Below are 21,189 nucleotides of genomic sequence, written 5' to 3' on the forward strand. Positions count from 1 at the left end.
AAACACATTCGAATAAAGCTATTTGAATCAAATGAAAGTCAAATACATTCTACAAAGCTAATTGAATGAAATGAAAGTCAAACACATTCAAACAAAGCTATTTGAATCAAATGAGAGTCAAATAAATTCTAACAAAGCTAATTAAATCAAATAAAAAGTTAAAAATACATTCTACAAAGCTAATTGAATCAAATGAAAGTCAAACACATTCAAACAAAGCCTTTTAAATCAAATGAAAGTCAAACACATTCAAAAAAGCTTTTTAATTTAAAATGAAAGTCAAACACATTCAAACAAAGCTATATAAATCAAATGAAAGTGAAATGCATTCTACAAAGCAAATTGAATTAAATGAAATTCAAACACATTCAAACAAAGCTATTTGAATCGAATGACAGTCAAATACATTCTACAAAGCTAATTGAATCAATTGAAAGTAAAACACATTCAAACAAAGCTATTTGAATTAAATGAAAGTCAAATACATTCTACAAAGCTAATTGAATCAAATGAAAGTCAAACACATTCAAACAAAGCTAATTGAATCAAATGAAAGTCAAACACATTCAAACAAATCTATTTGAATTAAATGAAAGTCAAATACATTCTACAAAGCTAATTGAATCAAATGAAAGTTAAACACATTCAAATAAAGCTATTTGAATCAAATGAAAGTCAAGCACATTCAAACAAAGCTATTTGAATCAAATGAGAGTCAAATACATTCAAACAAAGCTAATTAAATCAAATAAAAGTCTAATACATTCTACAAAGCTAATTGAATTAAATTAAAGTCAAACACATTCAAACAAAGCTAATTGAATCAAATGAAAGTCGAACACATTCAAACAAAGATTTCGAATCAAATGAAAGTCAAATACATTCTACAAAGCTAATTGAATCAAATGAAAGTCAAACACATTCAAACAAAGCTATTTGAATCAAATGAGAGTCAAATAAATTCAAACAAAGCTAATTAAATCAAATAAAAGTAAAATACATTCTAAAAAGCTAATTGAATCAAATGAAAGTCAAACACATTCAAACAAAGCCTTTTAAATCAAATGAAAGTCAAACATATTCAAAAAAGCTTTTTAATTTAAATGAAAGTCAAACACAGTCAAACAAAGTTATTTGACTCAAATGAAAGTCAAATACAATTTACAAAGCTAATTGAATCAAATGAAAGTCAAACACATTCAAACAAAGCTATTTGAATCAAATGAAAGTCAAATTCATTCTACAAAGCTAATTGAATCAAATGAAAGTCAAACACATGCAAACAAAGCTATTTGAATCAATTGAAAGTCAAATACATTCTACAAAGCTGATGGAATCAAATGAAAGTCAAACACATTAAAACAAAGCTATTTGAATCAAATGAAAGTCAAATACGTTCTACAAAGCTAATTGAATCAAATAAAAGTGAAACACATTCAAACAAAGCTATTTAAATCAAATGAGAGTCAAATACATTCAAACAAAGCTAATTAAATCAAATAAAAGTCAAATACATTCTACAAAGCTAATTGAATCAAATGAAAGTCAAACACATTCAAACAAAGCTATTTGAATCAAATGAGAGTCAAATAAATTCAAACAAAGCTAATTAAATCAAATAAAAGTAAAATACATTCTAAAAAGCTAATTGAATCAAATGAAAGTCAAACACATTCAAACAAAGCCTTTTAAATCAAATGAAAGTCAAACATATTCAAAAAAGCTTTTTAATTTAAATGAAAGTCAAACACAGTCAAACAAAGTTATTTGACTCAAATGAAAGTCAAATACAATTTACAAAGCTAATTGAATCAAATGAAAGTCAAACACATTCAAACAAAGCTATTTGAATCAAATGAAAGTCAAATACATTCTACAAAGCTGATGGAATCAAATGAAAGTCAAACACATTAAAACAAAGCTATTTGAATCAAATGAAAGTCAAATACGTTCTACAAAGCTAATTGAATCAAATAAAAGTGAAACACATTCAAACAAAGCTATTTAAATCAAATGAGAGTCAAATACATTCAAACAAAGCTAATTAAATCAAATAAAAGTCAAATACATTCTACAAAGCTAATTGAATCAAATGAAAGTCAAATACATTCTACAAAGCTAATTGAATCAAATGAAAGTCAAACACATTCAAACAAAGCTAATTGAATCAAATGAAAGTCAAATACATTCAACAAAGCTAATTAAATCAAATGAAAGTCAAACACATTCAAACAAAGCTAATTGAATCAATTGAAAGTCAAGCACATTCAAACAAAGCTATTCGAATCAAATGAGAGTCAAATACATTCAAACAAAGCTAATTAAATAAAAAAAAAGTCTAATACATTCTACAAAGCTAATTGAATTAAATTAAAGTCAAACACATTCAAACAAAGCTAATTGAATCAAATGAAAGTCAAACACATTCAAACAAAGATTTCGAATCAAATGAAAGTCAAATACATTATACAAAGCTAATAGAATCAAATGAAAGTCAAACACATTCAAACAAAGCTTATTGAATCAAATGAAAGTCAAATACATTCTACAAAGCTAATTGAATCAAATGAAAGTCAAAACACATTCAAACAAAGCTATTTGAATCAAATGAGAGTCAAATAAATTCAAACAAAGCTAATTAAATTCAAATAAAAGTAAAAATACATTCTACACAGCTAATTGAATAAAATTAAATTCAAACACATTCAAACAAAGCTATTTGAATCAAATGAGAGTCAAATAAATTCAAACAAAGCTAATTAAATTCAAATAAAAGTAAAATACATTCTACAAAGCTAATTGAATCAAATGGAAGTCAAACACATTCAAACAAAGCCTTTTATATCAAATGAAATTCAAACACATTCAAAAAAAGCATTTTAATTTAAATGAAAGTCAAACACATTCAAACAAAGCTATATAAATCAAATGAAAGTGAAATGCATTCTACAAAGCAAATTGAATTAAATTAAATTAAAACACATTCAAACAAAGCTATTTGAATCAAATGACAGTCAAATACATTCTACAAAGCTAATTGAATCAATTGAAAGTCAAACACATTCAAACAAAGCTATTTGAAGAAAATGAAAATCAAATACATTCTACAAAGCTAATTGAATCAAATGAAAGTCAAACACAGTCAAACAAAGCTATTTGAATCAAATGAGAGTCAAATAAATTCTAACAAAGCTAATTAAATCAAATAAAGTAAAATACATTCTACAAAGCTAATTGAATCAAATGAAAGTCAAACACATTCAAACAAAGCCTTTTAAATCAAATGAAAGTCAAACACATTCAAAAAAAGCTATTTGAATCAAATGAAAGTCAAGCACATTCAAACAAAGCTATTTGAATCAAATGAGAGTCAAATACATTCAAACAAAGCTAATTAAATCAAATAAAAGTCAAATACATTCAAACAAAGCTATTCGAATCAAATGAGAGTCAAATACATTCAAACAAAGCTAATTAAATAAAAAAAAGTCTAATACATTCTACAAAGCTAATTGAATTAAATTAAAGTCAAACACATTCAAACAAAGCTAATTGAATCAAATGAAAGTCAAACACATTCAAACAAAGATTTCGAATCAAATGAAAGTCAAATACATTCTACAAAGCTAATTGAATCAAATGAAAGTCAAACACATTCAAATAAAGCTATTTGAATCAAATGAAAGTCAAATACATTCTACAAAGCTAATTGAATCAAATGAAAGTCAAACACAAATCAAACAAAGCTATTTGAATCAAATGAGAGTCAAATAAATTCAAACAAAGCTAATTAAATTCAAATACAAGTATAATACATTCTACACAGCTAATTGAATAAAATTAAATTCAAACACATTCAAACAAAGTTATTTGAATCAAATGAGAGTCAAATAAATTCAAACAAAGCTAATTAAATTCAAATAAAAGTAAAATACATTCTACAAAGCTAATTGAACCAAATGGAAGTCAAACACAGTCAAACAAAGTTATTTGAGTCAAATGAAAGTCAAATACATTCTACAAAGCTAATTGAATCAAATGAAAGTAAAACACATTCGAACAAAGCTATTTCAATTAAATGAAAGTTAAATACGTTCTACAAAGCTAATTGTATCAAATGAAAGTCAAACACATTCAAACAAAGCTAATTGAATCAAATGAAAGTCAAACACATTCAAACAAAGTTGTTAAAATTAAAATGAAAGTGAAATGTATTCTACAAAGCTAATTGAATAAAATGAAAGTTAAACGCATTCAAACAAAGCTATTTGAATCAAATGAGAGTCAAATACATTCTACAAAGCTAATTGAATCAAATGAAAGTCAAACACATTCAAACAAAGCTAATTGAATCAAATGAAAGTCAAATACATTCAACAAAGCTAATTGAATCAAATGAAAGTCAAACACATTCAAACAAAGCTATTCGAATCAAATGAGAGTCAAATACATTCAAACAAAGCTAATTAAATCAAATAAAAGTAAAATACATTCTAAAAAGCTAATTGAATCAAATGAAAGTCAAACACATTCAAACAAAGCTAATTGCATCAAATGAAAGTCAAACACATTCAAACAAAGATTTCGAATCAAATGAAAGTCAAATACATTCTACAAAGCTAATTGAATCAAATGAAAGTCAAACACATTCGAATAAAGCTATTTGAATCAAATGAAAGTCAAATACATTCTACAAAGCTAATTGAATCAAATGAAAGTCAAACACATTCAAACAAAGCTATTTGAATCAAATGAGAGTCAAATAAATTCTAACAAAGCTAATTAAATCAAATAAAAGTAAAATACATTCTACAAAGCTAATTGAATCAAATGAAAGTCAAACACATTCAAACAAAGCCTTTTAAATCAAATGAAAGTCAAACACATTCAAAAAAAAGCTTTTTAATTTAAATGAAAGTCAAACACATTCAAACAAAGCTATATAAATCAAATGAAAGTGAAATGCATTCTACAAAGCAAATTGAATTAAATGAAATTCAAACACATTCAAACAAAGCTATTTGAATCGAATGACAGTCAAATACATTCTACAAAGCTAATTGAATCAATTGAAAGTAAAACACATTCAAACAAAGCTATTTGAATTAAATGAAAGTCAAATACATTCTACAAAGCTAATTGAATCAAATGAAAGTCAAACACATTCAAACAAAGCTAATTGAATCAAATGAAAGTCAAACACATTCAAACAAATCTATTTGAATTAAATGAAAGTCAAATACATTCTACAAAGCTAATTGAATCAAATGAAAGTCAAACACATTCAAATAAAGCTATTTGAATCAAATGAAAGTCAAGCACATTCAAACAAAGCTATTTGAATCAAATGAGAGTCAAATACATTCAAACAAAGCTAATTAAATCAAATAAAAGTCTACTACATTCTACAAAGCTAATTGAATAAAATTAAATTCAAACACATTCAAACAAAGCTATTTGAATCAAATGAGAGTCAAATAAATTCAAACAAAGCTAATTAAATTCAAATAAAAGTAAAATACATTCTACAAATCTAATTGAATCAAATGGAAGTCAAACACATTCAAACAAAGCCTTTTATATCAAATGAAATTCAAACACATTCAAAAAAAGCATTTTAATTTAAATGAAAGTCAAACACATTCAAACAAAGCTATATAAATCAAATGAAAGTGAAATGCATTCTACAAAGCAAATTGAATTAAATGAAATTAAAACACATTCAAACAAAGCTATTTGAATCAAATGACAGTCAAATACATTCTACAAAGCTAATTGAATCAATTGAAAGTCAAACACATTCAAACAAAGCTATTTGAAGAAAATGAAAGTCAAATACATTCTACAAAGCAAATTGAAACAAATGAAAGTCAAACCCAGTCAAACAAAGTTATTTGAGTCAAATGAAAGTCAAATACATTCAAACAAAGCTAATTAAATCAAATAAAAGTAAAATACATTCTAAAAAGCTAATTGAATCAAATGAAAGTCAAACACATTCAAACAAAGCTAATTGAATCAAATGAAAGTCAAACACATTCAAACAAAGATTTCGAATCAAATGAAAGTCAAATACATTCTACAAAGCTAATTGAATCAAATGAAAGTCAAACACATTCGAATAAAGCTATTTGAATCAAATGAAAGTCAAATACATTCTACAAAGCTAATTGAATCAAATGAAAGTCAAACACATTCAAACAAAGCTATTTGAATCAAATGAGAGTCAAATAAATTCTAACAAAGCTAATTAAATCAAATAAAAGTAAAATACATTCTACAAAGCTAATTGAATCAAATGAAAGTCAAACACATTCAAACAAAGCCTTTTAAATCAAATGAAAGTCAAACACATTCAAAAAAAGCTTTTTAATTTAAATGAAAGTCAAACACATTCAAACAAAGCTATATAAATCAAATGAAAGTGAAATGCATTCTACAAAGAAAATTGAATTAAATGAAATTCAAACACATTCAAACAAAGCTATTTGAATCGAATGACAGTCAAATACATTCTACAAAGCTAATTGAATCAATTGAAAGTAAAACACATTCAAACAAAGCTATTTGAATTAAATGAAAGTCAAATACATTCTACAAAGCTAATTGAATCAAATGAAAGTCAAACACATTCAAACAAAGCTAATTGAATCAAATGAAAGTCAAACACATTCAAACAAATCTATTTGAATTAAATGAAAGTCAAATACATTCTACAAAGCTAATTGAATCAAATGAAAGTCAAACACATTCAAATAAAGCTATTTGAATCAAATGAAAGTCAAGCACATTCAAACAAAGCTATTTGAATCAAATGAGAGTCAAATACATTCAAACAAAGCTAATTAAATCAAATAAAAGTCTACTACATTCTACAAAGCTAATTGAATAAAATTAAATTCAAACACATTCAAACAAAGCTATTTGAATCAAATGAGAGTCAAATAAATTCAAACAAAGCTAATTAAATTCAAATAAAAGTAAAATACATTCTACAAATCTAATTGAATCAAATGGAAGTCAAACACATTCAAACAAAGCCTTTTATATCAAATGAAATTCAAACACATTCAAAAAAAGCATTTTAATTTAAATGAAAGTCAAACACATTCAAACAAAGCTATATAAATCAAATGAAAGTGAAATGCATTCTACAAAGCAAATTGAATTAAATGAAATTCAAACACATTCAAACAAAGCTATTTGAATCGAATGACAGTCAAATACATTCTACAAAGCTAATTGAATCAATTGAAAGTAAAACACATTCAAACAAAGCTATTTGAATTAAATGAAAGTCAAATACATTCTACAAAGCTAATTGAATCAAATGAAAGTCAAACACATTCAAACAAAGCTAATTGAATCAAATGAAAGTCAAACACATTCAAACAAATCTATTTGAATTAAATGAAAGTCAAATACATTCTACAAAGCTAATTGAATCAAATGAAAGTCAAACACATTCAAATAAAGCTATTTGAATCAAATGAAAGTCAAGCACATTCAAACAAAGCTATTTGAATCAAATGAGAGTCAAATACATTCAAACAAAGCTAATTAAATCAAATAAAAGTCTACTACATTCTACAAAGCTAATCGAATAAAATTAAATTCAAACACATTCAAACAAAGCTATTTGAATCAAATGAGAGTCAAATAAATTCAAACAAAGCTAATTAAATTCAAATAAAAGTAAAATACATTCTACAAATCTAATTGAATCAAATGGAAGTCAAACACATTCAAACAAAGCCTTTTATATCAAATGAAATTCAAACACATTCAAAAAAAGCATTTTAATTTAAATGAAAGTCAAACACATTCAAACAAAGCTATATAAATCAAATGAAAGTGAAATGCATTCTACAAAGCAAATTGAATTAAATGAAATTAAAACACATTCAAACAAAGCTATTTGAATCAAATGACAGTCAAATACATTCTACAAAGCTAATTGAATCAATTGAAAGTCAAACACATTCAAACAAAGCTATTTGAAGAAAATGAAAGTCAAATACATTCTACAAAGCAAATTGAAACAAATGAAAGTCAAACCCAGTCAAACAAAGTTATTTGAGTCAAATGAAAGTCAAATACATTCTACAAAGCTAATTGAATCAAATGAAAGTAAAACACATTCGAACAAAGCTATTTCAATTAAATGAAAGTTAAATACGTTCTACAAAGCTAATTGTATCAAATGAAAGTCAAACGCAATCAAATAAAGCTTATTGAATCAAATGAAAGTCAAGCACATTCAAACAAAGCTATTTGAATCAAATGAGAGTCAAATACATTCAAACAAAGCTAATTAAATCAAATAAAAGTCTAATACATTCTAAAAAGCTAATTGAATTAAATTAAAGTCAAACACATTCAAACAAAGCTAATTGAATCAAATGAAAGTCAAACTGATAACTTGCTATTTTATGCGGTTTTAGGGCGTATTTGAACCTAGTTTACCTGAACAAATTTGTGTTTTGGTTCACTTTTACCCTATTATTATGCAATTTTTGTGTATCCTATGCTTCACGGGTTGTTAGTGTTTTTGTTGAGATTTTAGGTCCAAAGACGACCAAATGAAGCCCATGGTTACCAAACCGAGGTTAGAAGCAAGGAAATGATGGAAAAATCCAAGTACATGAGCATCGTAGAAGAAAACACGAAGAAAAGTGTTGTAGCCAAGCCTAACAACTTGGTTATGGACATTTCTTTGGTTCAAGACGTAGCATCATGCATTGGTGCTATGCATTCTATCCTTGGGCAGCAAGATATTCAACCCCTTGAATTTCTTGTTGTTCTTATTAACTAGTTTATTCTAGTTCATTTTATGCTTTGAATAAATTGTAAACTTTAGTCTTATTTTAAGTTTGCAAATTAGCTATATTTTTCTTAGTTATTTTTAGCTGATTATAGTTCGAAAATATAATGTCACATTCACACAAAGTACAAGTGCAAGATACATCAAGAAGGCATGTGAACGAAGCATGGAATCCGAAATTCTTTTCAAAGGAATTTCAAGGCTTTAACTTGGGTGTTACAATCAGCATCAATAAGGAGTTACAAGCTTTCAATTGAGTCTTCAAGTGGCCGTTTACTTCAGCCAGCAACTGGTACATTCAAGAGGCGTCCAAGTACATCCTTGACCACATACATTCAAGCTTAATTCAAGGCTTGAAACAAGGAGGAGTTACACTTCACTTGCTGCTTGAATTGGGCGTGAAAAGGGGAGCTGTTACACCTCCAAGTTGCTGCTTGTTGGGCGTGAATCAAGGGGGAGTTATACTCTCTTATTTCTGATTTTATTTGGAGGTTACAAACCACCATTTTCTCTTTGATGTATCTAGTTAAGTAAGGCTTCTTTTATTAATGTATCTAGACAACAAAAGCTGAATTGTACTTAGCTTTAGGCGTGTAACAAGTGAGCTGAAAAGTCACTTAAGTTAGCTTGTACTTAAGGATGCTTGTTCACTATAAATAGCAAGCAAATGTGAATGAAAAAATCAGATTATTGCAAACAAAAAAAAAGACTTGTCTTACATTCGTTTCTTGGATTAGAAACAAAACCTGAAATTCTTGGATTTGGAATTTCGTTTCCTTTGCTTAGTTAGCTAGTTTAGGCTACTAGTTGGCTTGTGATCTTAGGAACCCAAAACGTTTCGTAGTGGTGTGACTTTATCTGAGAAGCTTTTGGTTCTTTAGCCTTATCTATCCCTTGGTTTATCCCTTGTGTATTTCGAGTGTTACTCCAAATATACAACATTTAATGTTTGGAGTAACACTCGAAATACCACATTAAAATACACAAGGGAAACGTTTTGGGTTCCTAAGATCACAAGCCAACTAGTAGCCTAAACTAGCTAACTAAGCAAAGGAAACGAAATTCCAAATCCAAGAATTTCAGGTTTTGTTTCTAATCCAAGAAACGAATGTAAGACAAGTCTTTTTTTTGTTTGCAATAATCTGATTTTTTCATTCACATTTGCTTGCTATTTATAGTGAACAAGCATCCTTAAGTACAAGCTAACTTAAGTGACTTTTCAGCTCACTTGTTACACGCCTAAAGCTAAGTACAATTCAGCTTTTGTTGTCTAGATACATTAATAAAAGAAGCCTTACTTAACTAGATACATCAAAGAGAAAATGGTGGTTTGTAACCTCCAAATAAAATCAGAAATAAGAGAGTATAACTCCCCTTGATTCACGCCCAACAAGCAGCAACTTGGAGGTGTAACAGCTCCCCTTTTCACGCCCAATTCAAGCAGCAAGTGAAGTGTAACTCCTCCTTGTTTCAAGCCTTGAATTAAGCTTGAATGTATGTGGTCAAGGATGTACTTGGACGCCTCTTGAATGTACCAGTTGCTGGCTGAAGTAAACGGCCACTTGAAGACTCAATTGAAAGCTTGTAACTCCTTATTGATGCTGATTGTAACACCCAAGTTAAAGCCTTGAAATTCCTTTGAAAAGAATTTCGGATTCCATGCTTCGTTCACATGCCTTCTTGATGTATCTTGCACTTGTACTTTGTGTGAATGTGACATTATATTTTCGAACTATAATCAGCTAAAAATAACTAAGAAAAATATAGCTAATTTGCAAACTTAAAATAAGACTAAAGTTTACAATTTATTCAAAGCATAAAATGAACTAGAATAAACTAGTTAATAAGAACAACAAGAAATTCAAGGGGTTGAATATCTTGCTGCCCAAGGATAGAATGCATAGCACCAATGCATGATGCTACGTCTTGAACCAAAGAAATGTCCATAACCAAGTTGTTAGGCTTGGCTACAACATTCCCCCTTCTTGAAAAGAGTTTGCCCTCAAACTCGGCAACTCTTCAAACTCATCATAGTAAAGCATCTCTTCCCATTGCTTGGGACGTTTAGTAGCCAAAGACCGCAGCAAGGATCCCAAAGTTCTATTAGTCACTTCGGTTGGACCATCCGTTTGAGGATGACTTGAAGTGCTAAAGTTCAATTTCGTGCCCATCTTCCTCCATAATGTAAGCCAAAAATGACTTAGAAATTTTGGATCACGATCACTCACCATGGATTTAGGTACACCATGTAAACGAACAATCTCATTGGAAAACAAGTTAGCAACAGGAGTAGCATCATAAGTTGCATAGGCTGGTTTGTTTGGGAGCATTGAACCGGGAACAAGATCAATTTTGTGTTGTGTGTCACGTTTTGGGGGTAAGCCAAGGGGAATGTCTTCGGGGAAAACATAGGAAAAGGTTTTGAGAAGAGGGGTGAGGAGTGGGTGTGGCTCTTCTTGTGACGGTTTGGAAGGGACATCAAGTTGGCTTAAAATGAATGGTTTGTGAGCTTTATACTCATGCAATTCTGATTTTATGAGAGTGGTAAGGTAAGTAGGGGGTGTGGATTTGGGGTGACCGTTTTTGAGGTTTAGGGGGGTAAGAAGTATTTTCTGTCCATCCTTAGTGAAGGAATATGTGTTTTTATACCCATCATGCATCACACGCCTATCAAATAACCAAGGTCTACCAAGTAAAATATGACATGCATTCATAGGTATAACATCACACCACAATTCTTCTTCATAAGTTTTACCAATGCTAAATGATAACAAGACTTGTTGTGTTACTTGAATCCCTTTACCATGATTTAACCATTGAATCGCATAAGGTTTAGGGTGAGGAACGGTTTTAAGTTTCAGCTTGTCTATCATTACTTGTGAAGCTACATTGGTACAACTACCTCCATCAATAATCAATGAACATACCTTTCCACCAATGGTGCAACGAGTGTGAAAGATTGACTCACGTTGCAAACTCCCTTCTTTGCCAACCATATTGCTTAGTGTGCGTCGAACCACCAAGCATTCTCCTGCGTCTGGTCCAAGACACGCATACTCATCATTCTCCTCAAGGTTGCTGTCCACTTCATTTTCTAATTCATCCTCCTCTTCATGCTCAATCAAAGTGACAATCCTTTTATTTGGACAATCACTAGCCAAATGTCCAAGGCCTTGACACCGAAAACATCTTCTTGGGGCTGGTTTTGGGTTGGAATTTTGGGTGTTTTGTGAAGGTGGTTTAGAAGTAGGCTGATTGGACGTTGGGTTTAAAGGTGGGAAATTGGATGTTTGCTTTGTTTGGGGAAATGAGGTTTGAGATGCAAAACGTGATGATTCACTTTTGCCTCTTGCTTTTTGTTGCTGCTCAATCTTATGTGCTAAGATAATGAGCTCTTCAAGGGTAGAGTAAGGATGTAGTTCGGCCACATTGGCTATTTTTTGGGTCAAGCCCTCCCAAAAAGCGCACCAATGTTTGAGGTTCATCTTCCTCTACTCCACATTTCATGACAAACCCTTCAAACTCCCTAGCATATTCTTCTACTGATTTTGTACCTTGTTTGAGGTTGTGGAACTTGGAAAAGTTTTCTTGCACATAGTATGTGGGAAGAAACTTTTGTTTCAGCAACTTCTTCATCTTGATCCACGATCTCACTTTCTCTTTGTCTTGCCTTTCCCTTTTGGCACACACGCTAGCCCACCAAGTTGAGGCATATTTTCTCAACTTCAAGGCTACAATTTTCACCTTCTTTTCTTCCGGTGTTTGCTTGTAATCAAACACTCTCTCCACCGTTCTAAGCCATTCTACAAACTCATCAGCATCGAGTTTGCCATCATACTCCGGAATGTCAGCCTTAATGTCATTGTTAGGCCGTGACCTTTCTCTTTCATGATAAGGTCTATCATTGTGATTGAAATTAGATTCACTCACTTCTTCATCACTTTGATTGGTAAAACCCTCTTTTTGATGGCGCAACTTAATAGAAAGGTCTCTTAACTGACCTTGCAAATATTGCATTCGTTGCTCCATATCTTCTTTCTCTTGTGCAACCTTATTGACATATTCTTGCCAATTAGGGGGTGGGATGTCGGCCATGGTTTGTGTTTGGGTATGTGTTTGGGGTATTGTGTTTGGGTATTTGTTTGCTAGACCCCCCTCCTTCTAGCGCCAAATGTTGTATATTTGGAGTAACACTCGAAATACACAAGGGATAAACCAAGGGATAGATAAGGCTAAAGAACCAAAAGCTTCTCAGATAAAGTCACACCACTAAGAAACGTTTTGGGTTCCTAAGATCACAAGCCAACTAGTAGCCTAAACTAGCTAACTAAGCAAAGGAAACGAAATTCCAAATCCAAGAATTTCAGGTTTTGTTTCTAATCCAAGAAACGAATGTTAGACAAGTCTTTTTTTTGTTTGCAATAATCTGATTTTTTCATTCACATTTGCTTGCTATTTATAGTGAACAAGCATCCTTAAGTACAAGCTAACTTAAGTGACTTTTCAGCTCAATCAAATGAAAGTCAAACTGATAACTTGCTATTTTATGCGGTTTTAGGGCGTATTTGAACCTAGTTTACCTGAACAAATTTGTGTTTTGGTTCACTTTTACCCTATTATTATGCAATTTTTGTGTATCCTATGCTTCACGGGTTGTTAGTGTTTTTGTTGAGATTTTAGGTCCAAAGACGACCAAATGAAGCCCATGGTTACCAAACCGAGGTTAGAAGCAAGGAAATGATGGAAAAATCCAAGTACATGAGCATCGTAGAAGAAAACACGAAGAAAAGGGCCCAGAAGACCCTGCACGGCCGTGCAAGATGTTGCACGTCCGTGCAGGAGTGCAGACCTGAACCCATCTTTCTGCCAAGGCCTGCACGGACGTGCCAAATATTGCACGTCCGTGCAGATGATGCAGCACGGACGTGCTTCCGTGATTATGAGGCAGCACGGACGTGCCAAATATTGCACGTCCGTGCAGATGATGCAGCACGGACGTGCCAAAGGTGCACGCCCGTGCTGCAGCAGGTCGTCTTAAACTGAGTTTCTGTCTTGGTCTGCACGGACGTGCCAACTTCAGCACGTCCGTGCAGACCTACAGTTTACCCGTTTCTTGTTTTCTCCGTCCTCTTATTTTAGGGGGTAGTATAAATAGCCCCTTTGGACCATTTTAGAGGGGTTCCCAATTTTTTTTTCCAGATTTTCATACTCCTCTTAGTTTGAAACACAAAAATCCTCAAATTAGCATAGATTTTAGTTCTTGTTTTGAAGGTTTTCAATCCAATCATTGTAGAAGACAAGTTCCACCATTGTTAGTCAATTATTGAAGTTTCTAGTAATTTTTCTTACTCTTTCTTTCTCTCTTCTATCTTTAATTCTTGCTTTTTATTAATTGTTTGGTTGTTCTTTGCATGTTTAATTGTTAGATTCTACTTAATTCTTAGTTTTAATTTGTTCATGAATTCCTTGAAATCTTTAATTGCTTTAACTTCCATGGATTGTGAGTAGTCTAATTTCTAGGGTTTGGGTGAACCCTCAATGTAATCACCAACACTTGTTGCATGTACTAATTTGTTAATTGTGGGGTGTTAATTAGTTGAGTTTAAGAGGTTTCATTGTTAATTCTTGTAATTGGCCATTGCTTGAATTATTTATCTAGCTTCCTCAACGAAGGATCGAGAGATGAACTTGAGGAAGCTCCCTTATGCTTGATTGACTTGATTTGCCATGAGAATAGGAATTTCTAGTCAAGGGAATTTGCATGTTATCGTGAGGATGTTTTAACACTTGTTTCTTGCCCATAATCACGAGAGTAGGTTATGGTTTTGATGTCAAGTAATCCCTCTAGCTTGAGAGAGTAGTTGGGTGCATTTGATAACTTCCCCTAATTTATCCCCTAAATCACCATTTCTATGCATGCTACTTGTGGTCCGTGATGAAGTTGAGTGGTGTAACCCATGCCCTAGGCCTTCTTAATATTGTTAATCACCTCTTAGAATTAATTGATTTGAATTAGAATAGTGTGACGTAATACCAACTTAAAACCCCCGACTTAATCTAGCTTGTTTAAACAATAACATTTGGTGGTTGATTCAACGCCTCTCATGGGTTCGACCCTTTCTTGCCCTTGCTACTAGTTTAGTAGGATCGAGTTAGGTCTTATTTCTTGATAGGTTGACGACGTCCTATCAAGTTTTGGCGCCGTTGCCGGGGAGGCAAAGTCACATTGAATAAGTTATTGTTGAATGAGTCTAGATTTGTGTATATGTATATAATCTTCTTATTTTGTTTTTGTTTAAGCGTGTTTACTTTGTAATAGTCATTGCTAACGTTTTCCTTAGCTTTGTTTGACTGTGCATGACACGGAGGAGTAAGCAATCACCGCTTATCCCCGTAGATCCGGAGTTAAATAGAACTTTGAGGAACGTAAGAAGGCTCCTACAAGGCACGCCGGATTTTTCTCTAGCTTATACGGATTCCGAGTCGGAGGATAATCTTGATAACGAGCAAGAGATGGCCAACCCACCGCCTCCTCCACTTCTACAAGACTATGACCACCCCGATGCATTCCAACTTCGGAGTGGCATACTTCTTCCCACCACCAATGCAAACAACTATGAGTTCTCTCCTCAACTCATAAGGATGATCCAAAGTGAACAGTTCGGGGGGAGTGCAAATGAGTGCCCTCTAGCTCATTTAGACAACTTCCTTGAGTTGTGCACTACCATCAAGCAAAACAACCTCACGGAGGAATTCATTTAGATGCATATGTTTCGGTTCTCTCTTAGGGACAAGGCTAAGTGTTGGTTGAGGTCCGTGAAAGAAGGATCCTTAACAACATGGGAAGAGGTTACCAAAGCATTTCTTGGGAAGTTTTGTCCGCCCGAAAAGACCGCGGAATTGAGAAGGAAGATTACAAGCTTCACTCAAGAGGATGATGAAACCTTAGGTGAAGCATGGGAAAGATTCAAGGATCTAAAGAGGAAGTGTCCACACCATGGGTTGCCTTTATGGATGATTATTCAAAGCTTCTACGACGGTCTCACTCCTACCTCAAGGGCCAATCTTGACAACGGAGCCGGTGGTAGTCTTAAAAAGCTACCGGTGGAAGAAGCCGAGAATATGATTGAAGAAGTTGCAAGGCATTACGCCTATAGATATGATAGAAGAGAAAGTCAATCGAAGAAGAAAGGTATGCATGAGTTGAGTGCAATAGATCTCATTGCCTCAAAGTTTGATATGCTAGCTCACAAGCTAGACCAAGCAACCTCCTCAAGCGGTACCTCCTCTTCACAACCACAACCACAAGTCATGTCTTGTGAGACTTATGGGGGTAATGATCACATGGCTTCATATTGCAATGCTACTAATGAGCAAGTTGCGGCCATGAACCAAAGAAATGAGCAACCTTTCAATCAAGGTTGGAGGCAACAAAACCAAGGGTGGAGACAACCCAATCAAAACCAACAATCCAACTACAACAACCCTCCTCAAAACATCTACAACCAAAATCAACAAAATCACCAAGCCCCATACCGCCATCCAAACCAACAAAGACAGCAATTCAACCAACAACCTCCTCCACCCCAAAAGACTTCCCTTGAGGCCGCTCTTGAGTCTTTCATAAATCAACAAGGGAAGAGCAATGCAGAAATGAGCTCCAACATCCAACAACTTCAAGCGCACAACAAAATAATTGAGAATCAACTAGCTCAAATTGCACAACAAGTTGGGAGTTCTACCTCCAATGCTAGTTGTCAATTTCCAAGCTCAACGGTTGTGAACCCGAAGGAGCATGTCAAGGCTATCACATTGAGGTCCGGGAGAGGGTATGAAGGTCCGGTAATGAGTGAAGATGTGCCACAAAAGAGAGATGAGGGTGTGGAGGTGAGAAGTGAGAATGATGTTGAAAATGAGGTGGTAGAAGTTGAGAGAAAAGAAAAAGAAAAGAGTGTTGAGGGAGACACAAAGAAAGGAGAGGGAGTTGAAGTTGAAGTGGAGAAACCCCCAATGAGAGTCTACAAGCCACCTATTCCTTTCCCTCATAGGTTGGTAGAGAAAAAATTGAATGAGAAGTTTTCAAAGTTCCTTGAGGTCATGAGAGGGCTCTAAGTGAACATTCCCTTTCTTCATGCTATGTCACAAATGCCTACATATGCGAAATTTTTAAAAGATCTCTTGTCCAACAAAAGTAGGCTTTAAGAGAGTGCAACCATCTCCCTTCCAATGGAGGTGAGCGCAATCATTCAAAACAAGCTTCCCCGAAAGCTTGGTGACCCGGGTAGCTATGCAATTCCGGTGAAGATTGGAGATATGGAAGCCATGGATGCTCTTTGTGATCTTGGGGCAAGTGTAAGCTTGATGCCCTTCTCAATTGCAAAAAATTTAAAAGTTGGTGAGATGAAGCCAACAAGAATCTCAATACAATTAGCCGATCGTTCGGTTAGATTACCAATGGGAATACTTGAAGATGTACCGGTACAAGTGGGAAGAGTTTTTGTACCTTGTGACTTTGTGGTGATGGAAATGGAGGAGGACAACAAGGTTCCTCTCATTTTGGGAAGGCCGTTCTTGAACACGGCGGGAGTGGTAATTGATATGAAATAAGGCAAGCTAACATTGAATGTGGGAGATGAGAAAATTTCTTTCTCATTCTCGCAAGCCATGAGGAAGCCTATGTATGAGGATATCAATAGAATCGATACTCTTGACCGAGAAGTGGAGGAATTGAAGATGATGAACAATAGCAAAGATACTCTACAAGCGATCCTCACGGAAAGTTTGTACAATGATGATGATGAAGCTAAGGGGTACAAGTTGTTGCTAGACCAACCCCTACATGGCAAGGCAAGGGAGTTTGAAGCACTTAAGGTGGAGGTAAAAGAGGAGAGGTCTACGCCTCCTCCTAAGGTTGAACTTAAACCCCTTCCCCCTTCACTTAAATACGTTTTTTCTTGATGATAATGAGACTTATCCCGTTATTGTCAATACCAACCTTGATGACACTTCCCTTGAGAAACTCCTAGTTGTGTTGAGGGAGTATAGGAGTGTCATTGGGTATGCCATTGATGACATTAAGGGGATAAGTCCCACGATATGCATGCACAAGATTTTGCTTGATAATGATCATGACTCCTCAATTGAGCACCAAAGAAGGCTCAACCCCAACATGAAAGAAGTTGTTAAAAAAGAGGTTTTGAAACTTCTTGAAGCGGGCATAATCTACCCTATCTCCGATAGCAAGTGGGTTAGCCCGGTTCAAGTTGTTCCAAAAAAAGGGGGCATGACCATTATCAAGAACGATAAGGGTGAGACCATTTCTACAAGGTCGGTCACCGGGTGGAGAATGTGCATAGACTATCGAAAATTGAACAAATCCACTCGGAAGGACCACTTCCCTCTCCCCTTTATCGATCAAATCTTGGAAAGGTTGGCATCACATAGTCACTATTGCTTCTTGGATGGGTATTCGGGATTCCTCCAAATCCCTATCCTACCCGAGGATCAAGAGAAGACTACATTCACATGCCCTTTTGGCACCTTTGCTTATCGAAGGATGCCATTTGGATTATGTAATGCACCTTCTACATTTCAAAGGTGTATGATGTCTATCTTTTCCGACATGCTTGAATCATCAATCGAGGTATTTATGGATGACTTTTCTGTTTGCGGTTCATCTTTTGACACTTGCTGTTGTATATTTGGAGTAACACTCGAAATACACAAGGGATAAGCCAAGGGATAGATAAGGCTAAAGAACCAAAGGCTTCTTAGATACAGTCACACCACTAAGAAACGTTTTGGATTCCTAAGATCACAAGCCAACTAGTAGCCTAAACTAGCTAACTAAGCAAAGGAAACGAAATTCCAAATCCAAGAATTTCAGGTTTTGTTTCTAATCCAAGAAACGAATGTAAGACAAGTCTTTTTTTTTTGTTTGCAATAATCTGATTTTTCATTCACATTTGCTTGCTATTTATAGTGAACAAGCATCCTTAAGTACAAGCTAACTTAAGTGACTTTTCAGCTCACTTGTTACACGCCTAAAGCTAAGTACAATTCAGCTTTTGTTGTCTAGATACATTAATAAAAGAAGCCTTACTTAACTAGATACATCAAGAGCAAATGGCGGTTTGTAACCTCCAAGTTATGAGTGAAATAAAATCAGAAACAAGAGAGTATAACACCCCCTTGATTCACGCCCACAAAGCAGCAGCTTGGAGATGAAACAGCTCCCCTTTTCACGCCCAATTCAAACAGCAAGTGAAGTGTAACTCCTCCTTGTTTCAAGCCTTGAATTAAGCTTGAATGTATGTGGTCAAGGATGTACTTGGACGCCTCTTGAATGTACCAGTTGCTGGCTGAAATAAACGGCCACTTGAAGACTCAAATGAAAGCTTGTAACTCCTCATTGATGCTGATTGTAACACCCAAGTTAAAGCTTTGAAATTCCTTGTAAAAGAATTTCGGATTCCAAGCTTAAATGGCTGCCATTTTGATGTATCTTTGCACTTGTACTTTTGTGTGAATGTGACAATATTTTTCGAACTAAAATCAGCTAAAAAGAACTAAGAAAAAATATAACTAATTTGCAAACTTAAAATGACTAAAGTTTACAATTTATTCAAAGCATAAAAAGAACTAGAATAAACTAGTTAATAAGAACAACAAGAAATTCAAGGGGTTGAATATCTTGCTGCCCAAGGATAGAATGCATAGCACCAAAACATGATGCTACATCTTGAACCAAAGAAATGTCCATAACCAAGTTGTTAGGCTTGGCTACAACATTCCCCCCTTCTTGAAAAGAGTTTGCCCTCAAACTCGGCAACTCTTCAAACTCATCATAGTAAGGTGATAAATCAGCCACATTAAAGGTGCTAGAAACACCATAGTCTCCGGGCAACTCAACTTTGTAAGCATTATCAGTCACCTTTTCAACAATAGCAAATGGACCATCACTACGAGGACTAACCTTGGACCGTCTTTTGGAAGGAAATCTTTCCTTTCGAAGATGAATCCAAACTAAGTCACCGGGCTGAAAACGGACCTCCTTTCTTTTCTTGTCATAGTATGCCTTAGTCTTTGCATTAGTTTGTTCAATTTTGGAACGAACTTGCTCATGCATAGACTTGATTTCTTTTGCGCGCACCTCGGCATCATTGCTGAACTTGTTTGGTGAGGGAATGGGAGTGAGATCAATAGGAGTGCACGGATTGAATCCATACACCACTTCAAAAGGACTCAAACCTGTTGTCTTGCTAGGCACACGATTGTAAGCAAACTCCGCATGAGGAAGCATCTCTTCCCATTGCTTGGGACGTTTAGTAGCCAAAGACCGCAGCAAGGATCCCAAAGTTCTATTAGTCACTTCGGTTTGACCATCTGTTTGAGGATGACTTGAAGTGCTAAAGTTCAATTTCGTGCCCATCTTCCTCCATAATGTAAGCCAAAAATGACTTAGAAATTTTGGATCACGATCACTCACCATGGATTTAGGTACACCATGTAAACGAACAATCTCATTGAAAAACAAGTTAGCAACATGAGTAGCATCATAAGTTGTATGACAAGCAATAAAATGGGCCATTTTAGAAAATCGGTCCACAACAACCATTATAGAATCTTTCTTTCGTTGGGTGATAGGAAGTCCCACAACGAAATCAAGACTAATATCTTCCCATGGTGCTTGTGGAATAGGTAAGGGCAAAAGATAGCCTTGAGGTAGACTATGACTCTTGGCCTTTTGACATATCACGCATCTTTTCACAATGAACTCCACATCACGGACCAACCTAGGCCAATGAAAGTATTCTTGGATAAGAAGAGTAGTCTTCTCTATGCCAAAGTGTCCCGCCATTCCTCCTTCATGAAACTCTTTGATAAGAGATTCTCTTAGGCTTGATCTTGGAATGCACAACCTGTTTCCTTTGAACAAATAGCCATCTAAAATGTAATAATCTTTGTAAGCATGATTAGAACATTTTAAAAACAAATCACCAAAGTCATGATCATTGTGGTAACTTGCTTTTACATCATCAACACTAATCACCCTTGCTTTGAAAGAATTCAAGAGTGTATATCTCCTTGAAAGCGCATCAGCTCCTTTGTTCATGGCGCCTCTCCTATGCTTGATCACGAAATGAAAAGCTTGCAAATACTCCACCCATTTGGCATGGCGAGGTTGGAGTTTTTGTTGGCTTTGAAGATATTTGAGGGCTTCATGATCCGAATGAAGGATGAACTCCTTGGAAATGAGGTAATGTCTCCAATGGTCCAAAGCACGAACAAGAGCAAAGAACTCCTTATCATAGGTGCTATACTTCCGTTGTGCTTCATTGAGTTTTTCACTAAAGTAGGCAAGG

The 21,189-nt window shown here is 34.1% G+C and overlaps 1 protein-coding gene across 1 annotated transcript; it reads left to right on the forward strand.

Annotated features, from left to right (window-relative positions):
• The first annotated feature begins 15,586 nt into the window (after positions 1 to 15,586).
• Positions 15,587 to 17,431, forward strand: LOC110688663. The gene is made up of 3 exons (XM_021865397.1): positions 15,587 to 16,244; positions 16,461 to 16,741; positions 17,231 to 17,431. The coding sequence occupies exons 1-3, from the start codon at positions 15,587 to 15,589 to the stop codon at positions 17,429 to 17,431; spliced, it is 1,140 nt and encodes a 379-aa protein (XP_021721089.1).
• Positions 17,432 to 21,189: the final 3,758 nt, after the last annotated feature.

Source organism: Chenopodium quinoa, unplaced genomic scaffold, assembly GCF_001683475.1.
Source record: "Chenopodium quinoa cultivar QQ74 unplaced genomic scaffold, ASM168347v1, whole genome shotgun sequence".
Classification (NCBI taxonomy): domain Eukaryota; kingdom Viridiplantae; phylum Streptophyta; class Magnoliopsida; order Caryophyllales; family Amaranthaceae; genus Chenopodium; species Chenopodium quinoa.

Bases quoted from the DNA above. Each gene is read 5' to 3' on its own strand.
- LOC110688663 (XM_021865397.1), top strand. From the start codon at position 15,587: ATGCATATGTTTCGGTTCTCTCTTAGGGACAAGGCTAAGTGTTGGTTG. The intron at 16,245-16,460 runs GTTGGAGGCAAC...TAAATCAACAAG, and splicing joins TGAGCAACCTTTCAATCAAG to GGAAGAGCAATGCAGAAATG. The intron at 16,742-17,230 runs GTGGTAGAAGTT...GGTGAGATGAAG, and splicing joins AGAATGATGTTGAAAATGAG to CCAACAAGAATCTCAATACA.